The sequence below is a fragment of the Myotis yumanensis genome, unplaced genomic scaffold, assembly GCF_028538775.1.
Source record: "Myotis yumanensis isolate MYYU_CA2020_CCGP unplaced genomic scaffold, mMyoYum1.0.hap1 SCAF_3, whole genome shotgun sequence".
In the NCBI taxonomy this organism is placed as follows: Eukaryota; Metazoa; Chordata; class Mammalia; order Chiroptera; family Vespertilionidae; genus Myotis; species Myotis yumanensis.
In genome coordinates, this window is record NW_027223754.1 from 29,601,627 (window position 1) to 29,623,315 (window position 21,689).

General features: G+C 45.7%; 1 protein-coding gene and 1 pseudogene across 1 annotated transcript; one reads left to right on the top strand and one right to left on the bottom strand.

Annotated features, from left to right (window-relative positions):
* Positions 1 to 6,063: 6,063 nt before the first annotated feature.
* LOC139004926 (zinc finger CCCH domain-containing protein 11A pseudogene) lies at positions 6,064 to 8,508 on the bottom strand (annotated as a pseudogene).
* A 67-nt stretch (positions 8,509 to 8,575) lies between these two features.
* Positions 8,576 to 11,173, top strand: LOC139004927 (protein BEX4-like). Its single transcript, XM_070407420.1, is given in 2 exon segments — positions 8,576 to 10,860; positions 10,862 to 11,173. Coding segments are annotated over 2 exon segments (324 nt in total). The 5' UTR covers positions 8,576 to 10,678; the 3' UTR covers positions 11,004 to 11,173.
* The last annotated feature ends 10,516 nt before the right edge of the window (positions 11,174 to 21,689 follow it).

Here is a 21,689-nt window from a genome sequence, read left to right on the forward strand (position 1 = left end):
TAATTTTTCTCCTGCCCATGTGATGGAATGAGGAAGTTCACCATCGCTTTGTCAGTGTCGAGGAAACAGAACAAAACACACAAACACCGAAAGAATTATCCCAAACTCTTCCTGTTGGTAAATCCTTTTCACAAGATCATTTTCACCAATTTAGCTGTGAAATCTGTAACTCGACCAGGCCTGTGAAGAATTAGGTAAGACCCCGAAACTGAGCCTACCTCGGCCACATTCTGAAGCTCAGCACTGATGGCCAACCAGGGATGTGCAGTTTTATTTTTTCCTTGGGTTTGAGTACAAAATCTCAGTGTGATGTTTGGGTTGGAGGTGAGACACAGGTCATATTGAGAGGGTTAACTTGAAATGCAGGCAGATAGGGCAGGCGTCCAGCGGAAAACAAAGGCAGGTGGAACATAGGCAGGGGCAGACACAGCAGTTTGAGCAAGCTTAATTACAGAAACCAAACCAGCAGAAATAATAAAATGTTTTTGGACACAGAGCGGAAGGCATGGGAAACCAAGGGAGGGCCTGCAGCAACAAGGTGTACATACACGTAGAAACAGAGAAAGTTCAGGTCTGTTGCTGGGCAAGAACAATGAAGGAAGCAATCGGATGACGACACAGAGCAGGCTTGTAGCAAATATATACCCCTGGACTATAAGGCTTAAGGGGGGCAGCCCATTATTGGACCCCCCCTCCCCGTGAGGGGAGTCTGAATCTGCCTGTAATAAATTTTCCAGTTTTGCTTAAAGCTTCTGGTCCACAGAGCTCAATCTTCATGAGACATGACACCGGGAAAAACCCTGGGCTCACCGTTCCAGGTATCAAATCTCCAAATCAGTGGAAACATGGAAATGAGGCAAGTGTTTCTGATTTTTAGCCCTTGTGGGGACCACTGAACTAGCTTTCACTCAGCACAGGGACAGAAATGGTCTTCATGCCAAGGGACAATGTCCAGGACTAATCAGGTTGAAGCAAAGCCACAAGAGTCAACCGTAACCAAACATTCGCTAATACCCATTTAGGTATTCATTTGGTTCTTATGATGCTTGAACAGACTATGTATTACACAATCTCTAGAATAATCCTGGGATATTCATTCACCCTGTTGAGGGGAAGAACAAATTTGGTCCTTTTTTGCCCTAAGAAGAGATGAGCGCAGGAGCTCCAGGTAGTTAGCATGAAGTAGAGACAAAGTGATCAGTTCTCTTCGTTTTTCCCCACACTAGCACTCTGCTTAGAATTTGAAACACCAGGTGAGGACTTGTGAGAGGCAGCCCCTTTCTCAATTGTTAGTTGTGCTGAGGGATAAACAGAAGGACATTCAAAAACTGAGGTGAGTGAATTAATTATTAAACAGCCTAGCACAATCAATACAATATTGCTGGTGTGTTTCCTTGTAGATATTTCTGGAGTTTGCTTCAATATTTAATTTAACCCCAAACTGTAGGTCATTAGAAAATGTGTATTTCAGGTTACCACAAGACACAGCTTGCATTATGTGGTTGCACCACAGAAGGACTAAAATTCTGGATGCAGATTTTGGGTCTGGTAGCTATCATTTTAAAGACTTCCCCTTCAAGGAAAGGTTAAAAGACACTTTCACATGCTTTTCTCATTTCTGCCTTAAAAAAAATACACAAGTTGGCTTATTACTTCATTTGTAAATTCTTCTTAAATTAAAGAATTGCCAAAGAATCTGGTATGATAGGGTCTTTGTTAAAGATTATAAGAAATAGAGTAATTAACATCAAAGTGCCGTGCCATGTGTTTCTTGTTATTGGTATGCAAACAATGAGACCAAAGGGGGAGAAAAAATGTTTGTGATTTTGTTGTAATTGATGATGTAAAGGTAGCCTTCTGCTCCAGGGCATGTGACTGGATTGCTTTCTTGGCAGGGGAGGGGGACATTAAAATTTTTTAAAAATTGATTTGAGAGAGAAGAAGGAGGGAGAGAGAGAGAAAGAGAGAGATCAACTTGTTGTTCCACTTATTTGTTGATTCATTTGATGCATTCATTTGCTGATTCTTGTATGTGCTCTGACCAGGATTGAACCCATAACCTTGGTGTATCGGGATAACACTCTAACTCACTGAGCTCTTGTGAAGACTTTTTTACTTGGCCTCAAAAAAACAAACAGAACCCCCGACACATTTAACTTTCATCCTTTTGAAATTTGTTGGGTTATTTCATTGAAGGATTGAATGAATTTGCCTCCTCCTCAGGCCAAGCCTCTCTCCAGTAGGGAGGGCTGAGAGGAGTGATGGGTGAGGTGATGAGGATGTCTGTTGTGAGCACCCCTTGGAAATAAAGTCACAATTTTACATATTGACATGATTTTTGTTTTTGTTTTTTTGTTAATCCTCACCTGAGGATATTTTTCCATTGATTTTTAGGGAGAGGGAAAGAGAGAGGGAAAGACAGAAAGAAACATCGATGTGAGAGTAACACAACAATTGGTTGTCTCCTTCATGAGTCCTGACCAGGGAGGGCCCAGGTGGGGGAGGAGCCTGCCCTTGACTGGAATGGAACCTGGGACCCCTTGGTCCCTAGGTCGACACTCTATCAACTGAGTCAAACCAGCTAGGGTGTTGTGTGTGTGTGTGTGTGTGTGTGTGTGTGTGTGTGTAACACAGTTGCTCACAAGAACAATATCAAAATGTCTTTCTTTGCTTCAAAACATGCATATCAAAGCAGCTTCCCAAATGCTCCTTTTTCATTCTGAGGTGTGACAGGAAGGCCCTCCTTCCACACATGTTCTTTCTATTGTGTCACTCTCACCGTTTGAGAATTTTATTTTATTTTCCCCCCTTGACCTTCCCCCGGCCTCCCCTACCCCCCCAGTGTCCTGTATCCATTGGTTATGCTTATATGCATGCATACAAGTTCTTCGGTTGATCTCTTACCCTCTCCCCCCTCACCTGCCACAACCTTCCCCGGCCTTCCTGCTGTAGTTTGACAGTCTGTTCGATGCTGCTCTGCCTCTGTATCTATTTTTGTTCATCAGGTTATAATGGTCTTTATTAACCATAAATGAGTGAGATCATGTTCCTTCTGGTCTGAGTCATTATCCTGCTTTTAGACAGGGTAGCCTTTACTAGTCATCAACACCTCCTGTATTAGCTTCCTGTGGCTGCTGGAACAACATACCACAAACAGGGCAGTTAAACAACAAAAAGTTATTGTTTCACAGTCTGGAGGCCAGAAGTCCAAGATCCAGGTGTCAGCAGGGCCCTGTCCCTCCAGCAGCTCTAGGGGGGATCTTTCCAGGTCTCTTCCAGCTTCTGGTGTTTGCTACCAATCTTTGTAAAGACATCTCTCCCATCTCTGCCTCCATTGTCATATGGCCTCTTTCCCTCCGTGTGTGTGTGTGTGTGTGTGTGTGTGTGTGTATCCACATTTCCCTCTTATGAGGACATTTGTAATACTGGATTAGGTGTGACCAGTATTAGGTGTGACCTCATCTTAACTTGATTACATCTGCAAAGATCCCAAAAAGACCACATTCACAGGTTCTGATTGGACATGACTTTGGGGGGACACTATCCAACCCTGTGCACCTACCACTGTCCTTCCAGTGTGGCAGCCAGAGGGCAGTGATGACATTTGTGAGGCAGGACATGTTGGCAAGGATGTAGACACTGCTTAGGGAGGAACAGGACTGCGGAAGTGTTCTCTGAGATGTGGCTCTGGGGCCTATGGTTTGGGAGACAATGACAGAAGCGCGGGAGCTCAGAAAAGAAACATCATCCAATTTACTTCTGCCTTGGACCGTGCATTCCAACCAGCTCACAAATTTCCCATAACTCAACGCTGCCCACTATAATGACTAAACCAGAGGAGGACTGGTGAGTTATTGCCTGTCTGAGTCAGGGAGGGGGAGGTCTGTCCCATTTTACCGAATCAGTGTAGGCAGGAACCATGGGGCAGCTTCTCCAAGCTCCACACTGGTATTCAACTTTGTGCTTGATGTTCATAGCTATGCCTAAATAGGATTACTTTTTACTAATTTTAAATAAGATGTTTTACTAATTTTAAATAATATGTTTTGAAAATAAATTTTTATTGATTTCAGCGAGGAAGGGAGAGGGAGAGAGAAACATCAATGATGAGAATCATTGATTGGCTGCCTCCTGCACGCCCCCTATTGGGGATCGAGCCCAAAACCTGGGCAAGTGCCCTTGACCGAATTGAACCCAGGACACGTCGGTCCGCACGCAGGCCAAGGCTCTATCCACAGAGCAAAATTGGTTAGGGCTAAGATTGCTTTTTTTTTTTTAAATATATCTTATTGATTTTTTACAGAGAGGAAGGGAGAGAGATAGAGAGTTAGAAACATCGATGAGAGAGAAACATCGATCAGCTGCTTCCTGCACATCTCCTACTGGGGATGTGCCTGCAACCAAGGTACATGCTCTTGAACAGAATCGAACCTGGGATCTTTCAGTCCACAGGCCGATGCTCTATCCACTGAGCCAAACCAGTTTCAGCAAGATTGCTTATTTTAAAATGAAGAATGTGTTTGCATTTTAGCTTTATGCAAAACTTCAATGTATTAATGAAAAGCAAATTTCAAATATCTATAAAGTAACATTCAAATCATTTACTAAGTTGTCTTGTGAAAGCTATAATTTCTGTTTATAGTTCTGAAACAGGATACATTAAGGGGGCATGCGGTATCCAGCCCCAGCAGGTCCAGGAGTTCCCAAAGGCGTGGACAGAGTCGGCCAAGAAGTAATGACAGGGAGACAGCAGCCTTCAGTTGATCAGCAGCCTAGCCAGGTTCTCTTTTGATTGTCCTGTTACATCTGTATTTATACCAGTTGATTTTAATTCTATCCATTCTAAGCTATAAGGAAGTAACTGACGGAGATTATACTAAGTAAAGATTATGCACCTGAAGCGGGATTGATCATAGTTAAAGTGATTAACGTCCCGCCTGGCACTTAGGTAAGGGGTTTTACTGATGCCCTTCCTTCGTCCTGCTAATCCTTAACTTCAGGGGGAAAAAATCCTCCCCTGGGGAAACCACTTTTCTTGAGGAGGTGGTCCTGTTTAAAACACATAGCGCTAAGAGGGGGAGCAAACACATGCCATATACGCCAGGTCCCTTGAAACATAAGCTGTGCAGAAGTTTCTTCCCTGCAGAAACTGTGTCAAGCAGCAAGGGTGGACCGGCTTCCGGCAAATCCTCGCCCCCCCACCTTTCTTTTATTTTTTAAAGTATAGCTCGTGTAAATCAGGGGCCACCTCTCAGATTGGGTTGTTTAAGACTCGGAAGACCTGTTTGTGACTTTGCCAGAAGTTGGTTTCCAAGGCTTAACCCAAAACAAAAAAAGGGGGAATTTGCCCAAACTGACAACACCTCAAGGAGTCACCAAGTTCTCTTGCATCCTTTCACTTGGATCTCTCTCTCAGTCTTTTTGTGGAGAGAGGGGTAAGAAAGAACTTTTCCCTGAAAATGCTAAACAGTGGCATCAAATGGACAAAATGTTTATCAAGGGGCTTTAAAAATCTAGGACCCCAGGGAATCTAGGACACATACAGGTAATTCAGAGGTATACTTCTGATCTGGGGCAAATTCTAGACTAAAGAAATGATCATTTTGGGTAAATGTTACAATAGGTGAAACTAAGGACAGAGTCTGTTTCCTTACCTGTTAAATGGAGGTAAAAATACTACTCATCTTGCAGAGTTATGGAAAGATAAGTGAGTTAATAAAGGTAAAGCTTTTTCAACACACACACACACACAAAGAAACTAAGTGCAGTTTTTTGGTGAGTTTTTTTTAATTAATATATTTTATTGATTTTTTTACAGAGAGGAAGGGAGAGAGATAGAGAGCTAGAAACATCAATGCGAGAGAAACATCAATCAGCCGCCTCCTGCACATCCCCCAGCGGGGATGTGCCCGCAATCCAGGCACATGCCCCTGACCCGAATTGAACCCGGGACCCCTCAGTTCGCAGGCCGACGCTCTGTCCATCGAGCCAAACCGGCTTCGGCCTTGGTGAGTTGTTTTTTTTGTTTTGTTTTTCTTTGTTGGAAATGTCCTACTATCACCTTCAGCTATCAATCATTTCTGATAGCTCAAGCAGAAGGTCATCTTCATCTTTCCCAGGATCCAGGTCGATCTCGGCTTCTAATTGGCATCCTGAAATCTCCCATATCAGTTCCTCAAAACCATCCTCCACAGAGAGCCGGGGCTTTCCTGTCGAAGCAGTGCAGAGTCGGTGAGTATTCGTGGCCATTTGGGAGGAGGAAGGGCCGAATCCTTCTGGCGGAGAGGGATCTGACGACGATTGGGCTGGAGGCAGCACAAGACTGTCTCTGGGTCTGTCTGTCTCAGGCACAGTGACCGCTCTGTCCTCAGAGATGAGTGGGACCACAGCGGTGGCTGCTGTTTGGGCCGGGCTTTCCTGCAGGACCCCGCTGGCGCGGAGCCGCTTCACCGCTGCCATGACAGCAGGGTGGGTGTCTGCTGCCTGGCGCTTGGGGGCCAGTCTGGGGGAAGAGGCCGCTTGAGCCACCAATGGCTTCACACTCACTTTGGGTTTCGCTTTGACCCTTTCCTCCAAGGTCCAGGCCGCACACTTCACATTCAGTGTTGAGTCGCCAGTCCCTGGGGTTCCCACCTCTGCCTTCTGGGGTGACGCGGTGGGAAGTCGCTTTGCCAGGCTCCGGGTGACGCTCGGCGCAGGAGCGGGCACTGGCGGGTCTGCTGGCTGGGCATGACCAGCGTCTCCGTCTCCCCAGGGGGATGGCAGGACAGATGGTTCCTTCTGGGAGGTTCCCCTCTCTGGCTGTTTCTGGATGTGCTGTTCTCGCATCGTCTCACATCTCTTGACGGGCATTTTCATGGCCCCTCCTGTTGTCTCACTTGAAACCTCTTTAGCCTCTATTCCGGCAACACTGCTCTGACATGCCACTTCACTTTCTTCTCGAAGTTTCTTCTCTTCTTTTATACCTGACTTTTCGGTGATTCGGAAAAGCCGCCTCGCCCCCGGGGTGGCCTGGGGCTGAGACTGGGAGCTGGGGCTGCTCTTGGAGCCCTGCTGCACCCTCCGGGCCTTCTCCCGTTTAATTTCCTCCAGCGTCTTGACATGCACCTCCTGCATAGACTGTGTTCTCCCTGCAGGCTCCTCTGAGTGGCCTTTGTTAGCCACCGTTGGTGGCAAGAGCGATGTTTTCTTAGTGTCACTGTCCGTCTTTAACTTGCCGCAGGTGACATCCTTTCTGCTTTTCTGTCTCTCTGCTTCCTGCGGCCGGTGTTTCTTTTCAGCCAGGACCTCAGAGAAGGTTTTGATTCGAAAGGTGGAAGAGCTTCTTGCTCCTGAAGTAGGACCATCAGCTTTTGAAGGGCCTTCTGCCTTGAGTTTAGTTTGCAATTCTTCTCCGCGTTTCTGACTGGCTCTTTCGAGAAGGATTTCTGCTAATGTCTTCAGGTGGATCTCGCCCACGTCAGTAGCTCTCTCTGCTGCCTCCTCGTTGTTTTGACCAGCTGACACGCCTAATCGCTCCTTGAGAGACTTGGAAACTTGGACCCTCTTTGGTGTTTTGTCAGTTTCTGAAGCACCAACTCTCTTCCCTCGCCTCTGTGCAAGGCTACGCTTAGGTGGAGGAGCACTGTCACCACCTTCAGAAAGTTTCCGTTTCCCCAGTCTCTCGGTGAGACTCAGTCTGATCCAGGGTTCTTCTCCTTGTTTGTTGGAGAGAGTTCCTGTGCTCACCGCAGTCCGGACGTTCTCTCTTTCAGGACCTGGAATGGGCTGAGGCTGGAGTAAAAGACTGGACACTCCTGAAGAACCTTCACCTTGCTTCTGGGACTTTTCCTGCATTTTCTTTGACTTCATTTCCTCAAGAGTTTTTGTTCCAACATTCAAACGTTCACCTTGTTTTAAATTGACCCCGGCTTTCCGGGCAGAAGCCCCTCGTGATCCATTATGAACTTTGGGAGTTGGTGGCAGGGTTGGTGTTTTGGTTTCATCACCTTCCTCAGAAAACGGATCATCATCGTCTTCATCATCCTCTGCAGCATTGATCACAACTGGCGGATGTGTGGGGGTAGGAAAATTTTCTGAACTTCCTACTTTCATCACACTTCGCAGTTGAGGGGAGGGGTTGGACTGGACAGACAATTTGTTTTGTTGAGCTGTGAGCTGGGACGCCTTCGCTTCCTCCTCTGGTGACTCAGGCACAGTGGGCAACACAGTTTTGCTTGGAGGTAGAAAAAGGCCATCCACACAGCGTCCTCTCCTGTGATGAAAAGCGCAGTTTAGCTTTCGGCATCCCCCCGGTTGATTTTCCCAATAACAAGGAATCTCACTCCGTTTTTTATCAATCTCCATGTGCCGAAACCTGCACACCCGTCGAAAACAGCGTCCTTCTTGCCATGATGTGCAAACAGTTTCGTTTCCTAGTGCAGCTGCACAGTGACGGAATGGACAGCTGTCACCTTTGGTACATGTAGAACAGAAAAAAAAATAGCAGTCTTCTCCTTGATGAGGCATGCTGGCTAGACCCTGAGATCAGGAATGGCTTCTTGAAAACAAGCCACTGCTTCCTCAAGGTGAGGACCAGCTTCAAGTCCTCTTGAAATGGATTTAGTCTTCCAAAAGACAACTCAATCACAGAAATCGCCTTTAAAATGTAATGACTAGCTGGTTGCCCTCAGCAGGAACATCTGTGTCTTCACTGAGTTCCAAACTATCATGCACTCAGTACTAGTCAATTTTCCAGGAAATTTTTGGGCAGGGAATATCCCCACATCGAACCGAGGACACTATCACTGGCTCCCGCTTGCTGCCAGGTCTTTCTTCTTTCTTAGCCGCTGCCCTCCGCCATTGCCGGGGTAGGCCCCAGCAGGTCCAGAAGTTCCCAAAGGCGTGAATGGAGTCGGCAAAGAAGGAATGACACGGAGACAACAACGTTCAGTTGATCAGCAGCCTAGCCAGGTTCTCTTTTGATTGTCCTGTTACATCTGTATTTATACCAGTTGATTTTAATTCTATCCATTCTAAGCTACAAGGAAGTCACGGAAGGAGATTATCCTAAGTAGAGATTATGCACCTGAAGCGGGATTGATCGTAGTTAAAGTGATTAACGTCCCACCTGGCACTTAGTTAAGGGGTTTTACTGACGCCCTTCCTTCGTCCTGCTAATCCCTAACTTCAGGGGGAAAAAAATCCTCCCCTGGGGAAACCACTTTTCTCGGGGAGGTGGTCCTGTTTAAAAACACATAGCACTAAGAGGGGGAGCAAACACATGCCATATATGCCAGGTCCCTTGAAACATAAGCTGTGCAGATGTTTCTTCCCTGCAGAAACTGTGTCAAGCAGCAAGGGTGGACTGGCTTCCAGCAAGGGGCATTAGGGTACTTTTTTATAAAATCCAATTAATTTCAAGAGTAAATTATTTTTAGCAGTAATGGAGAGACCATGTGGAAGAGATCTGACTTAGCAAATGATTGACCAGTCACTTAGAGTCTAATGATTTCAGTTTTTGTGAATTGTTGTTCCTCTTCTATTTCTTCTGATAGTTTAGAGGTTGCATGGAAGAACCAAACTTTCTTCTACCCTGCTATGTTCTTTCAGCTGGTCTATAACTCAAAGAGACATGAGACAGACTAACAAGAGAAAATGACCAAATTTAATTACATAAATACGTATGGGAATCCTATATACTTAGAGAGTCAGACACCCCACACACATGAATGATTCAAAGACAGAAAGTTAGAATGATGTATAAATGACATTTCGAGCTAAGCATCACCTTAGGGCAGTGATGGCGAATCTTTTGAGCTCGGCGTGTCAGCAATTTGAAAAACCCTAACTTAACTCTGGTGCTGTGTCACATATAGAAATTTTTTTATATTTGCAACCATAGTAAAACAAAGACATATTTTTTTGTATATTGAAATGCCATTTAACAAAGAAAAATCAACCAAAAAATGAGTTCGCGTGTCAGAGGTGTCACAGCTCCCAGTGTCTTAGGTTTGCCATCACTGCCTTAGGGCTTCACAAGGGAGGAAGGTTAGTCACGAGATGAGAAGAACAGATGTTCATTAAGTAGAAGTTGCCCTGTGCTACAGATAAGTCCTAAAACGTTATTTCCAGCGATAACTGTTTTTATGGCCCCTAATTAAAATTCTTTGAGGGAGAGGTAAAAGTATCTTGTGAACCTGCAGGGTTTTGATGCGTTCAGCTAAAAACAATTCACATGCCAGAAAGGATACCTTGGGGAGACCAGTTTTAAACCCCTTCAGAGTCAAAAAGTAACAAGAAAGCAGAATCATCATTTAAAATAAACTATAAACAAAAGAAAAATATCTCTTCTATAAAAGGTAGAAGTGTTATGGGAATACTAGAGGCACAGTGTACAAAATTCATGCACTGGTAGGGTCCTTAGCAGCTGCTGGCTGCTGGCCAGGGCCTTCCTTCATTCCTGCCACCCCCTGGTGGTCAGCACACGTCATAGTGAGCAATCGAACTTCCAGCTGGTCGAAGTCCTGAGGGGACACTTCGCATATTAGGCTTTAATATATATAGATTCTTTTCAACTTGAAAGTAAAATTGGCGATATTCTGAGGAGGCTTGCACCCTTCTTGGTTGCAGCTCCCAGTGGCCCTGAGGGCACGCAGCCCATCCAGGAAGCCCCCAGAGGCAAAGGTGAGCAGGAGCAATGGAGTCCAAAGAGGAACGAGCAGTAAAAAATCTCAATATGGAAAATGCCCAACATGAAAACGAAGGAGGGGACCAAGTCCCTGTGCAGAATGAGGAGGAACCTCGCACTTTGGGAGGAGGCAAAGCCCAGAAGCCTGGAAGAAATGTCAGGCTTGGGCGGGTTAAGCGACTTGTCCCTAGTGAGAGATAGTGTAGAAAAGATCACAAAACAGCAGATGGATATCAGGAGAAAGACTAGGGAGCAGCAAATGAGGCATGTGATATGCTTCCAAACTCCCGAACCTGATAATCATTATGACTTTTGCTTATATCTTGAATCCTAAGGTTTTCACTGAGGCTAATGATTCGGCCTCTGCTCCAAAAGCTAGTAGTTTTGTGATTTACTTTTCTGTAAACCTTTTGCTGTTTCCTCTTACTAGTTTCTAATTGAATAATGTTTTGTCTCAGTTTAAAACTCTCTGTCCAGCAAGGCAATTTCACTTAGTTTCTGGAAAAAATATTATTTTCATGATGTAAAATTAATAAAGCAACTTTAAAAAAGAAAGTAAAATTGGCATTGAGTTTATTAACATTATAGTGATTCCTCTGAATTGGCAGCTGGTTCACAAACATGGCATGGAAGGGTGAAGAGAGTCAATATGCCTCTAAATTGCAGTGAAATAAACCTTTAGTGGGATAATGGAGTTCACACTAGTTTTTAATAATATATCTAAAAATACTGAAGGGATAACTTGAGTTTAACTTTTATTAATAAGTAAACTCATTAATAAACCATGTTTCTATTGACCCACCATTTACCATTTAAAACATTTTTTATTGATTGATTTGGAGAGAGAGAGAAACATCCATTCTGTTGACTTCCATACATGCCAACTGGGGATCAAACCCACAACCCAGGGGCCATGACCAGGAATCAAACCTGAGACCTTCAGGTGCACAGGATGATGCTCAACCAACTGAGCCACTCTGGCTGGGCCCATTTGCCATTTTTTTTTTTTTTTTATCTTACTTAAATTTCCTCATGAAGAGAAAGGAGGAAAATCTTCAAATATTAACAAATAAAATATGCCCTTATATCCAACTCTAGAAATAAAATTGAACAGATTATTCCTAGTTTACAGGAAATGCACGATATGGAGCAAAGGATAACAGGAGGGAACAATCAGACAAATCTAGAATTTAGGGTATTCTGCACAAAAACTGGCCTGGTCTCTCCAAAAAGCCAATATTAGGTAAATAATGAAGGGAGAAAGTTTTGGGACTGTTCTAGATTGAAAGAGATGAAAGAGACATAAAAACAAAATATAATGCATGAGTCTTGACTGGGTTCTCTAATATATTAGACTAGAGGCCCGGTGCACAAAAATTTGTGCACTCGGGGGGGAGAGGGGGCCCCTCAGCCCATCCTGTGCCCTCTCGCAGTCTGGGACCCCTCGGGAGATAACGACCTGCTGGCTTAGGCCTGCTCCTGGGTGGCAGAGGGCAGGCCCAATCCCTAGGTGCAGCCCCTGGTTGGGCTCAGAGCAGGGCCGATTGGGGAGTTGGGGCGCCGCCCCCTATCATGCACAGAGCAGGGTGGATCGGGAGGTTGTGATGCCACCCCTAGTCACGCTCAGGGTAGGGCCGATTGGGGGGTTGGGGCACCGCCCTCTGTCACACTCAAGGCAGGGTCGATAGGGAAGTTGCGGCGCCACCCCCTGCCACGCACAGAGCAGGGCCGATCAGGGGGTTGGGGCGCTGCCCCCTGCCATGCACAGAGCAGGGCTGATCAGGGGGTTGGGGCGCTGCCCCCTGTCACACACAGAGCAGGGACCATCGGGGCTTGGGGCTCCGTACTCTGTCACACACAGAGCAGGGCCCATCAGGGGTTTGGGGAGCTCCCCCTTGTCATGCACAGAGCAGGGTCAATCAGGGGTTTTGGGAGCTCCCCCCTGTCATGCACAGAGCAGGGCCGATCAGGGCGTTGGGGCACTGCCCCCTGTCACACACAGAGCAGGGCCAATCAGGGGGTTGAGGAGCTCCTCCCTGTCACGCACAGAGTAGGGCCAATAGGGGAGCTGGGGCACTGCCCCCTGTTACATACAGAGCAGGGCCCGTGGGGGGGGGGGGGGTAGTTGAGGCGCCACACCCTGTCACACTCAGGGCAGGGCCGATGGGGAGGTATGGCTCTATCCCGTCTCACATAGAGCAGGGCCCGTGGGGGGGTTGGGGCGCCGCCACTGTCACACACAGAGCCGCAGGGCAATCGGGGTTGGGGTGCCGCCCTCTATCACCCACAGAGCAGGACTGATCAGGGGGTTTGGGCGCTGCCCCCTGTCACGCTGATCCCGGTGCCGGGAGGCCTCGAGGCTCTGCTGATCCCGCCCGGCAGGGTCACAGATCCGGGTCCCAGACCGCAGACAGCCTTGCCTGCTGCCGCCTGCCTTCAGTACGCAAATTAGCTGCCAACTTGTTGCTTCAGGGTCGGGGTCCCCACTGGGGTGCCTGGCCAGTCTGGGTGAGGGGCTGAGGGCCGTTTTCAGGCTGGCGGGCGACTGGAGCTCCAAACCTCTCCTTTTTTTCTTTTTTTTTTATTCTGGCATTTATTTACCTTCCATGGCTGTCACTGGAGCTGAGAGCCGGCTTTCTCTCTGAGGCTCAGCTGAAAGCAGGTTTCTGGCCTTTGTTTTCTGTATTCGAAACAATGTTGTGACTCCAGCTCTGAGATCCCGGCTGACTGACAGGAGCTTTCTGGAGTTTTGTTTATCTTCTGTAAATGTTACTATGTTTCCAACTGAAGCTCAGAGGCTGGCGGGGAACGTTGGAGTCCACAGCAAGCAAGCCTCCTGTTTGCTTCCAGCTGCCTGGTTGCCGGCCGCCATCTTGGCTGACAGTTAATTTGCATAAGGATACGCTGATTAGCCAATGGGAAGGGTAGCGGTCGTACGCCAATTACCATGTTTCTCTTTTATTAGTGTAGATGATATTAAGGAATTAGGTTTGTGGCAAGAGTATTGTGTGCTGGAGAACAACCTTACTTTTCAGAGGCACATGCTGAGATTGTTTAGGATGAATTGCCATGCTATCTGTACGAAATGGATCAGAAAAAAGGATAATACAAATAGTTAAGGCAATAGGTGTTTTATTTATGCTTCCACTAAGTTTGGAACTATTTGTGAAGAAAAATGTGACAAAGAACGATATAAGTAGATGACTTGATCTTGAGGCAAAGCCTTCTGTTTTCTTGGTCCGAATGTTTTCACTACCATTCAGTGACACAGCAAAGCTCCTACCATTCAGTAACAATACTTGGGCACATTGAAACAATCTCCTGTGTAAGTTTTCTTGCATCCTGTTTAAGAAGCGGCAATAAACTGAGAACCTCAAGAGAGCACATGGCACAACTGAAGGTGAAGGACAGCGTTCTACTGTGGGAGCTGGAAACTGTGACAGTCTATGAGGCATCAAAAGGAGAGACAACACTGTAGTTAGTTGCCAGCTATTGGTAAGACGTGCCATGTGCTCTCTTGAGGTTCTCAGTTTATTGAGCTGCACCACGTGCCACTGCCTCTCAAGCAGGAAGAATTAGACTCCTTAATCTTGCATCCTGTTTAAGAAGCGGCATCCAGACAATTGGTCTTTCTGGGGAAAAGTGGATTTGGAGACCATTGCTTTGGAACACTGAGTCCTGCAGTGTCTCAATTTTCCGATAACAATAGGTAACAATTACTTGGTGCCTGGCCCTAAGTACTTTATGTACATTAACTTTACAACATTAGGTGTACCAGTAGGTCCACATACATAAAGAGACATTGACTCACCCAAGATCACCCAACTAAAATGTGGCAGAATTATGCTGAAGAGGAACTGCGCTGATGACTGCAATTCATTTTGAGATACATAAATAACAAGATGGATTGGTGAACAGAGAACTGACTAGATGAACAGATGTGGATAAAATGAATCTAGGTGATGGCTACACAGGTGTTCACTAAACAACTCATTCGGCTTTTCTGTGTTTAAAATTTGTCATCACAAAATGTTGGGGGAAAATGTTTAAAAGTGGCAGAACTGAGATTCAAACCAAGACAGCTTTGCTCCAGAGCTCTTGGCCACCATGTGCCACTGCCTCTCAAGCAGGAAGAATTAGACTCCAGAAGCTTAAGGGAATTGACCAAAGTCTTGTTGCAAACGTGATAGGACTTTATACTGAAGAAGTTATCTGGCCAACCCCTTTCCTGCTAGATGAGGCTCAGAGAGAGGATGATCTGCTCAAGGTCTAGAGAAGGATTAGGACACTATCTCCGACTTTCCACTGCTCATCCCTATTCCAAGTTGCCCTGTCTCCTCATCGGAGCAGCTAGGCACCGTGATGTGTGATCCTGTTTATCATCTACATGTGTTGGTCACAAAACAGGCCTTCTTACCAATAGTTGGCAACTAACTACAGTGTTGTCTCTCCTTTTGATGCCTCATAGACTGTCACAGCTCCCACAGTAGAACGCTGTCCTTCACCTTCAGTTGTGCCATGTGCTCTCTTGAGGTTCTCAGTTTATTGAGCTACACAGGAAATTTCTACCCCAGAGTTTAAACTTCTTCTGGTTTCACTCCTATTTTTAACACTTTGGATTCATAGAGCACTTTCTTTTTATGAGGTCAGGCACTTCATAGACATGATCAAATGAATCTTCCCAGACTGGTGGGTGACCAGCATTGTTAACCAACAGCCTTGAAGAACTCAGTTGATTTGTATGTGATTTCTGGGCAGATGAAAAAAAAAAAGAGAGAGAGACAGCTGGTTATCACACTTGAAATGGAATCTTTATTGTTTGGGTCCTCTTTTAGGGGCCTGGGAAATGGATAACAGCATTTTGTATAAGGGAGTGATGTTGAAGAATAGAATTATAGTATCTCAGTGCTAGAAGGGACTATGGCGATCAGCTGCTGCAATCTCCTCATTTTACTGATGGGTAAGATTGGGAAAGTTGGGGGACTTGCCCAAGGTCACAAAGCTTATTAATGGCAAATCCTCCAGCAAGGTCCTCCATTGCAGGGCTCTTGGAATTCCACTTCTCAATGATCAATATTGTATTTCCTTTGAAGTAGTATTAAGTCACATACATAATTCCTTGCTCTAGGATCACACAAGCCCTTCTCAGCTCAGGGCAATTACTAATATGTCCTTCAGGGAAATTAACTTGGAAGATTTACTTCAAGCCTAGAGACCTAGAAAAGTCTGTAAATTTGAATCCATTTTCCTAGTATGTTAGCACAGACAGCACACATTCTGGGAGAAGAAATGAGGTGTGCTGCAGGGTCCCGCCTGAATGATCAGATCTGGAGAATGGCATCCACATGCATAGTACAATTAGGGACCCACTCGACCTTGGGCTTCAGTCATTCAGCAGTAAGTGACTGGCTAGTTAAGGAACAACAACTCAGAGCAGGTCTGGTACAGGCTCAGAACTGTCACCTGGGGGCTTCAGAATTCAGTCTAAGCTTCAGTGAGCAGGGCACATGTGTCCTCCATAGTACTATGCCCTAGGCTCAGTGAACACTCCACAGGAATGTGGACAATAATCATAGCACAGTTTCATCACTGGCCAATTGATGATAGGCGAGTTACTAGTAGTTATTTTTGGTAATGTAATAAGCATCTATAAACTCACCACCCCAAATGAAAGCTAGGACTTTGACAATAACCCACTTTTCACGATATAATTCCACCTCATCCCATGCCCCGACGCCATCCTCCTTCCTTTTCCCATCCTAGGTAACCATCATCCTAAATCTTTCATTGTTTCCTTGCTTTCATTTTCATACAGTTTTGTGTCCATATGTATTCTTAAAGGTCTGTGTATGAGTGTAGTTGTTTTTAACTTCATAAAAATGGTATTGCACTTTCTGTAGTATTTCTAGACTTACTTTTTCACTTATTAAATAGCTATTTTACCATATTGCTATGTTTTGCTATATAGTTCATTTATTTTGACTGCTATACAATAGCCCATTGTATGAATATATTGCCAAGAACGATAAAGTGATTGAGATGTTCCCCTACTTGCAAGCTTACCACATTAGCCAGGAGACTTCTGGGTCAGGGACAAAGGACTTTAGTACTCATGGCACAGCAGGCAGCATGGGCATCAGCATAATTGTGTTGCTTCCCCTTGTCCTCAAGCCTTACGGGGGGACCTGCATTGCACAAAGATTTTGAGCTTAGGGACCCTGAATGTTTTATAATAGGCAGTAAGCATGCCTACTCTCTGCTCCAGAGACAAACAACATCTCTACCTTTCAAGGGTGTTAGCTATACAGACCTTCTGGAAAAGATGATCAGGAACAAAGGGCAGTTAGTACCTTGCTTGCAGGACATGCAGAAATGTGAGAGACCTGTGAGGAATTGTCTCCCAATATACAGCAAAGATTATGTAAGTTTCCAAACGGTAAGGTATAGGTGTTAATGGAATAGCTACATCTCTAAGAGAGCAAACATACTAAGCCTTATTAACCCATTTATATCTTAAAGAAAATTAATTTATTTGATTTTTACCACCTAGAGAAGTAAACAAGCTAAGCTTTAACATAGGGAATAGGGAGGGGAAGAATTTTGGGTTCCACAGTTTTGGGACATGAAGAATAGAAATTACTGAAAGGGGGATTGGCTTAGCTGCACTTAATTTTTGCCCATTGGGTGATTCTATCCCGAAGTGACCATGGCCATGTGTCCGATGGGATGAGTGCCATCCGCTTATATGACCATAGCATTGAGTAGCAATTGATCTGATGGCATTGTCATGCTGTGCTGATTCAGCAACAAAGTTAAGGACAGACAAAAGGGAACACAGATCTAGGAAAGAGAGTGCTGGGGACCGCCAGAGTGGCGCACTGCACGGTCTGTGCTGACATTGAGCTGGGAAGACTCTGCACTTCAGGACTCTCCCTTTCCCTCTAAAGATTCTCCCTGTCCTTAATAATGCACTATATATGGGGTGACCAAAGGGGTGGATGCACCAGTAACACCTCATAAGAAGAGCTTGAATGTTTATATCCTGGGCACAGTGACTCTCAACCTTGTCTACACCTGGAATTACCTGGGTAGGGTTAACAAATCCCAATGCCAGGGTCCAACCAGGCCAAATGCAGCAGAATCTCACGAGTGGGACCAAGCATCATTACTTTACAAGTCGCCAAGCACATTCTGCTGGTCCTTGCAAGTGGAGAACCACTGCCCTAGGACCTCACTCAGGGCTGGGTGCAATATAGGGGCTCCTTGAATTGGTGCTTAATTAGATTGGACAGATGCTTCTACCCCAAACCACAGGACAAATACCCAAAAGAGTGCTTATCGAACTGAATTGTTATCTGGCAGCTTAGAGAAAACATCAATCAAGGGCCACACCCCAAGCGATGGACTCGGAAGACCTGGCAGTTGAGTCCTGGCCAGGTTTGTTTGGGAAACTCCCCAGGCGAAACTACAGCCCCAGAAAAGAAATGAAGACTCAGACTGTTATGGGTTCAATCAGCGAGATAGACCACCAACTCAGAATTTAAATTTAGGAGCCTTTATTAAGCTGGCCAGCTGACTACAGCGCGTCCCTCCCCGTCTGGGAGCTTCGCAGCTTGTAGTGCAGACTAAGGGTCCCGCAAGGCTTTTTATTTGCGAGAACTACAAAGCATTAACTGGCAGGGTTAAAAGTTCAGTAGGAAAACAGGATCACACCTGGCTGGGTTGAATCATAATACATTGTTTTTCTAACACAATCTAGCATTTTTTCTCTGCCACGGTCCCTGACCCTAACACAATCGGTAACCTTTCCATGCCTCAGTCCCTCCCCCTAGCATATTCCGTAACCTTTCCATGCCGCAGTCCCTCACCTTTCCATGCCACAGTCCCTCCCCCTAGCACAAGATGCTCATTTGCTGTTTGCTCAGTGTCAGCCTCAGCATCATCACAGGAATACTGTGCCGGCCAGGGGACGCGTTCCCTCACTTTAGCTGGGTTTTCTGTTCATTGCTGCTGAAAGCATTCTGACTGACACAGCAACTTTTTCTTGGCATTCCATCACACTCTTAAAATAAAAAGGGAAACCCAGTTCTTCTAATTCTGGGTTGGCAACTTAGTTAATTTGTGTCCCTAATTGCTAAGCTTTGAGCACGGGCTTGACAGAGACAGCTAGCAGAGTGCCGCAGAATAGAAACCAAGGCCTGGTGAATGAGACAGAAAAAGAACCGGTTTGAAAGGACGGGTAATTTAAATGCCGAATGAAGGAAAACACAGGATCCTGTCTTTGAAAGAGACGTTGATTTTTTTCCATCAGAAAAAAAGTAAGGGCAGAGTGTAATTTGGGATCCACCACAAATGAGTAATCAGTATCAGCTAAATCAAATCTGATTTAAACATGTGATTTCTTAAACGAGTTTTTAGTTAAAAAAAAAAAAAAAGTCACTCATGTTCTATTAATGTGCTTCCAGGGCTTTTCACTTTTCCTTAGAAGATGCCCAAATTCTGAAATAACTGGAGTTAACCAGAGTTCAGCTAGCCCGAATAACTGAAATAGCACCTAAAAACGGTGTTGGATGTTTTCATCTAGCACATTCCCTTCGGTTCTGTCAGGCCTGTTCCCATAAGCCCAGAGGCAGGTGTATGAATTCTGCTGACCTTTGTCAGTGACCGCAGGGCACAGAGAACACAGGGCAGTGGTGTGGAGCAGTTCAGCCCCTCCTCTTTCTCTGTGACCCTTGGCTGTTGGGACATTGTCCAGTGCTGCCTTTTCTGGGTATGGGGTAGGGTTTGGGGAGACCTTGACGTCCTTCCCTCTTCCTGCCCATTTGACCTTTCAGGGCAGAAAAGGAAGGCAATGCAGAGGCCGTCCAGGGCATGAGATGTACCCCTTCTGCCTGCAGGCATTTGCCCAGCTGCTTATGCAACAGAAAGAATTTGTAGGAATTCAAGGAAAAGGAGAGACTCAGATGAGGGCTGTTGATGCCCCTGGACCTTGCTGGAAAGAGTGGGCCAGCCCCTCAGCCTGCATGCACCCCACCCCAAACCTCTGTGACTTTGTGAATGCTGCTCTCCCTTCCCGTCTAGATAATAGGGCCAATACCATAGATGCCTTTTATTGTCATTAAAACAATAATGCAGCAAAAGCTGGGGGAATGGTCCAGAGTAAAGGAGACTACGAGATGAAAAAGTCAAAAGCAACATATGACCCTAGAATAAATAGATCCTGTGCCAGAAGAAAAACTGGACTGAAAGACATCATTGGGTCAGTGATAAAATTGGAAGGCAGATAGTAAATTAGATAAAAATATTGTGTCAACGTTAAATGTACTGAACTTGATAGCTGCACTTGGTTATGTTAGAGAATATCCTTGATGTAGGCAACTTACTCTCAAATAGTTTAGCAGGAAGATCTCTCTCTCTCTCTCTCTCTCTCTCAGTCCCCAGCACTCTCTGAAGCAAATGGGCATTTGTTAACAATAGCTAACTCTGTGGAAAGAATGTATGGATATTCTTTGTACTATTCTTGCAAATCTTCTATAACTTTTCCAAATGAAAAGTTTAAGATCTCTGGGCTGAATTTAAGAAACCTCCCTGTTTTCTGATCTGTAATGATTCCTTAGTCTTTTCTGTCTTCCATGACCTCAGCAGTTTTGAGGAATGCTGATCATGCACTTTGAAAAATGTCCTGGGGAGGCACGTGGTAGCCTCTCAGGCACCAGGGCCTTTAGAATGATTAAGCTGCGTCACCACGTCAGGAATCTTCCTCATCTCAACTCTAGGGCACAGCCATAGTTCCACATGGAAAAGAAAAGCTCGACAGCAATTCGCACAATAAACATCAAGCTTGTCCTCCCACACCACAGACCCCACCCTCAACTGACATAATTGTTAACCCTCCGCCAACAAAAGCCAGTGGAGGATGCTCGCCAGCTTTCTCACACCAGAGGTGGGACGTGATCAAAATTGATACCCTCAAGCACAAATCTCTCCATTAGCTGCAAAGCCCTGAAAAGTATTTTGGAACATTGTCCACATTTTCTAAGAGCAATTCTCATTCCAAACGAATGAAATGTAGACTGGTTCTTCCATATACAATTGTTCCAGATGAGGCTTCTCTGATTAATCAGTAATAAACTAAGGTAGAAAGGTGTGGTTAATAAACTGAAGTCAAAGCTCTGACTTGTGTCACCCAGTTGGTTGAAGCGTCACCTCGTACACAGAAAGGTTCGATTCCCAGTCAGGGCACATACCTAGGTTGCAGGGTATTTTTTGTTTGTTTGTTTTTTAATTTTTTTATTTTATTGTTTTATTGCTTAAAGTATTACAAAGAGTATTACATATGTCTCCTTTTTTTTTATTATTTTAATAATTTTTATTTCTTAAAGTATTACAAAGAGTATTACATATGTCTCCTTTTTTCCCCCCCTTGACATTCCCCCGGCCCCTACACCCCGCCCCCCCGGCCCCGTGTCTTGTGTCCATTGGTTAATCTTATATGCATGCATATAAGTCCTTCAGTTGGTCTCTTAATCCCCCCCCCAACCTTCCCCAGGCTTCCCACTGTAGTTTAACATTCTGTTCAATGTTGCTCTGCTTCTGTATCTACCCCTGTTCATCAGTCCATACTGGTCCCCCTTATTTGTCCCAACCTCACTGGAGTAGTCTCAACCTCACCAGGACCGTCTGAGCCTCACCAGGGCCGTTTCAACCTCACCGGGGCCGTCCCTACCTCACGGGGGCCGTTTTAACCTCACCGGGGTCGTCCCTACCTCACGGGGGCCGTTTCAACCTCACCGGGGTTGTCCCTACCACACTGGGGCTGTTTCAACCTGACCGGGGTTGTCCCTACCACACCGGGGCCGTTTCGACCTGACCAGGGTCGTACCTACCTCGCGGGGGCCGTTTCAACCTCACCGGGGTCATCCCTACCACACCGGGGCCGTTTCAACCTGACCGGGGTTGTCCCTACCACACCGGGGCCGTTTCGACCTGACCAGGGTCGTCCCTACCTCACGGGGGCTGT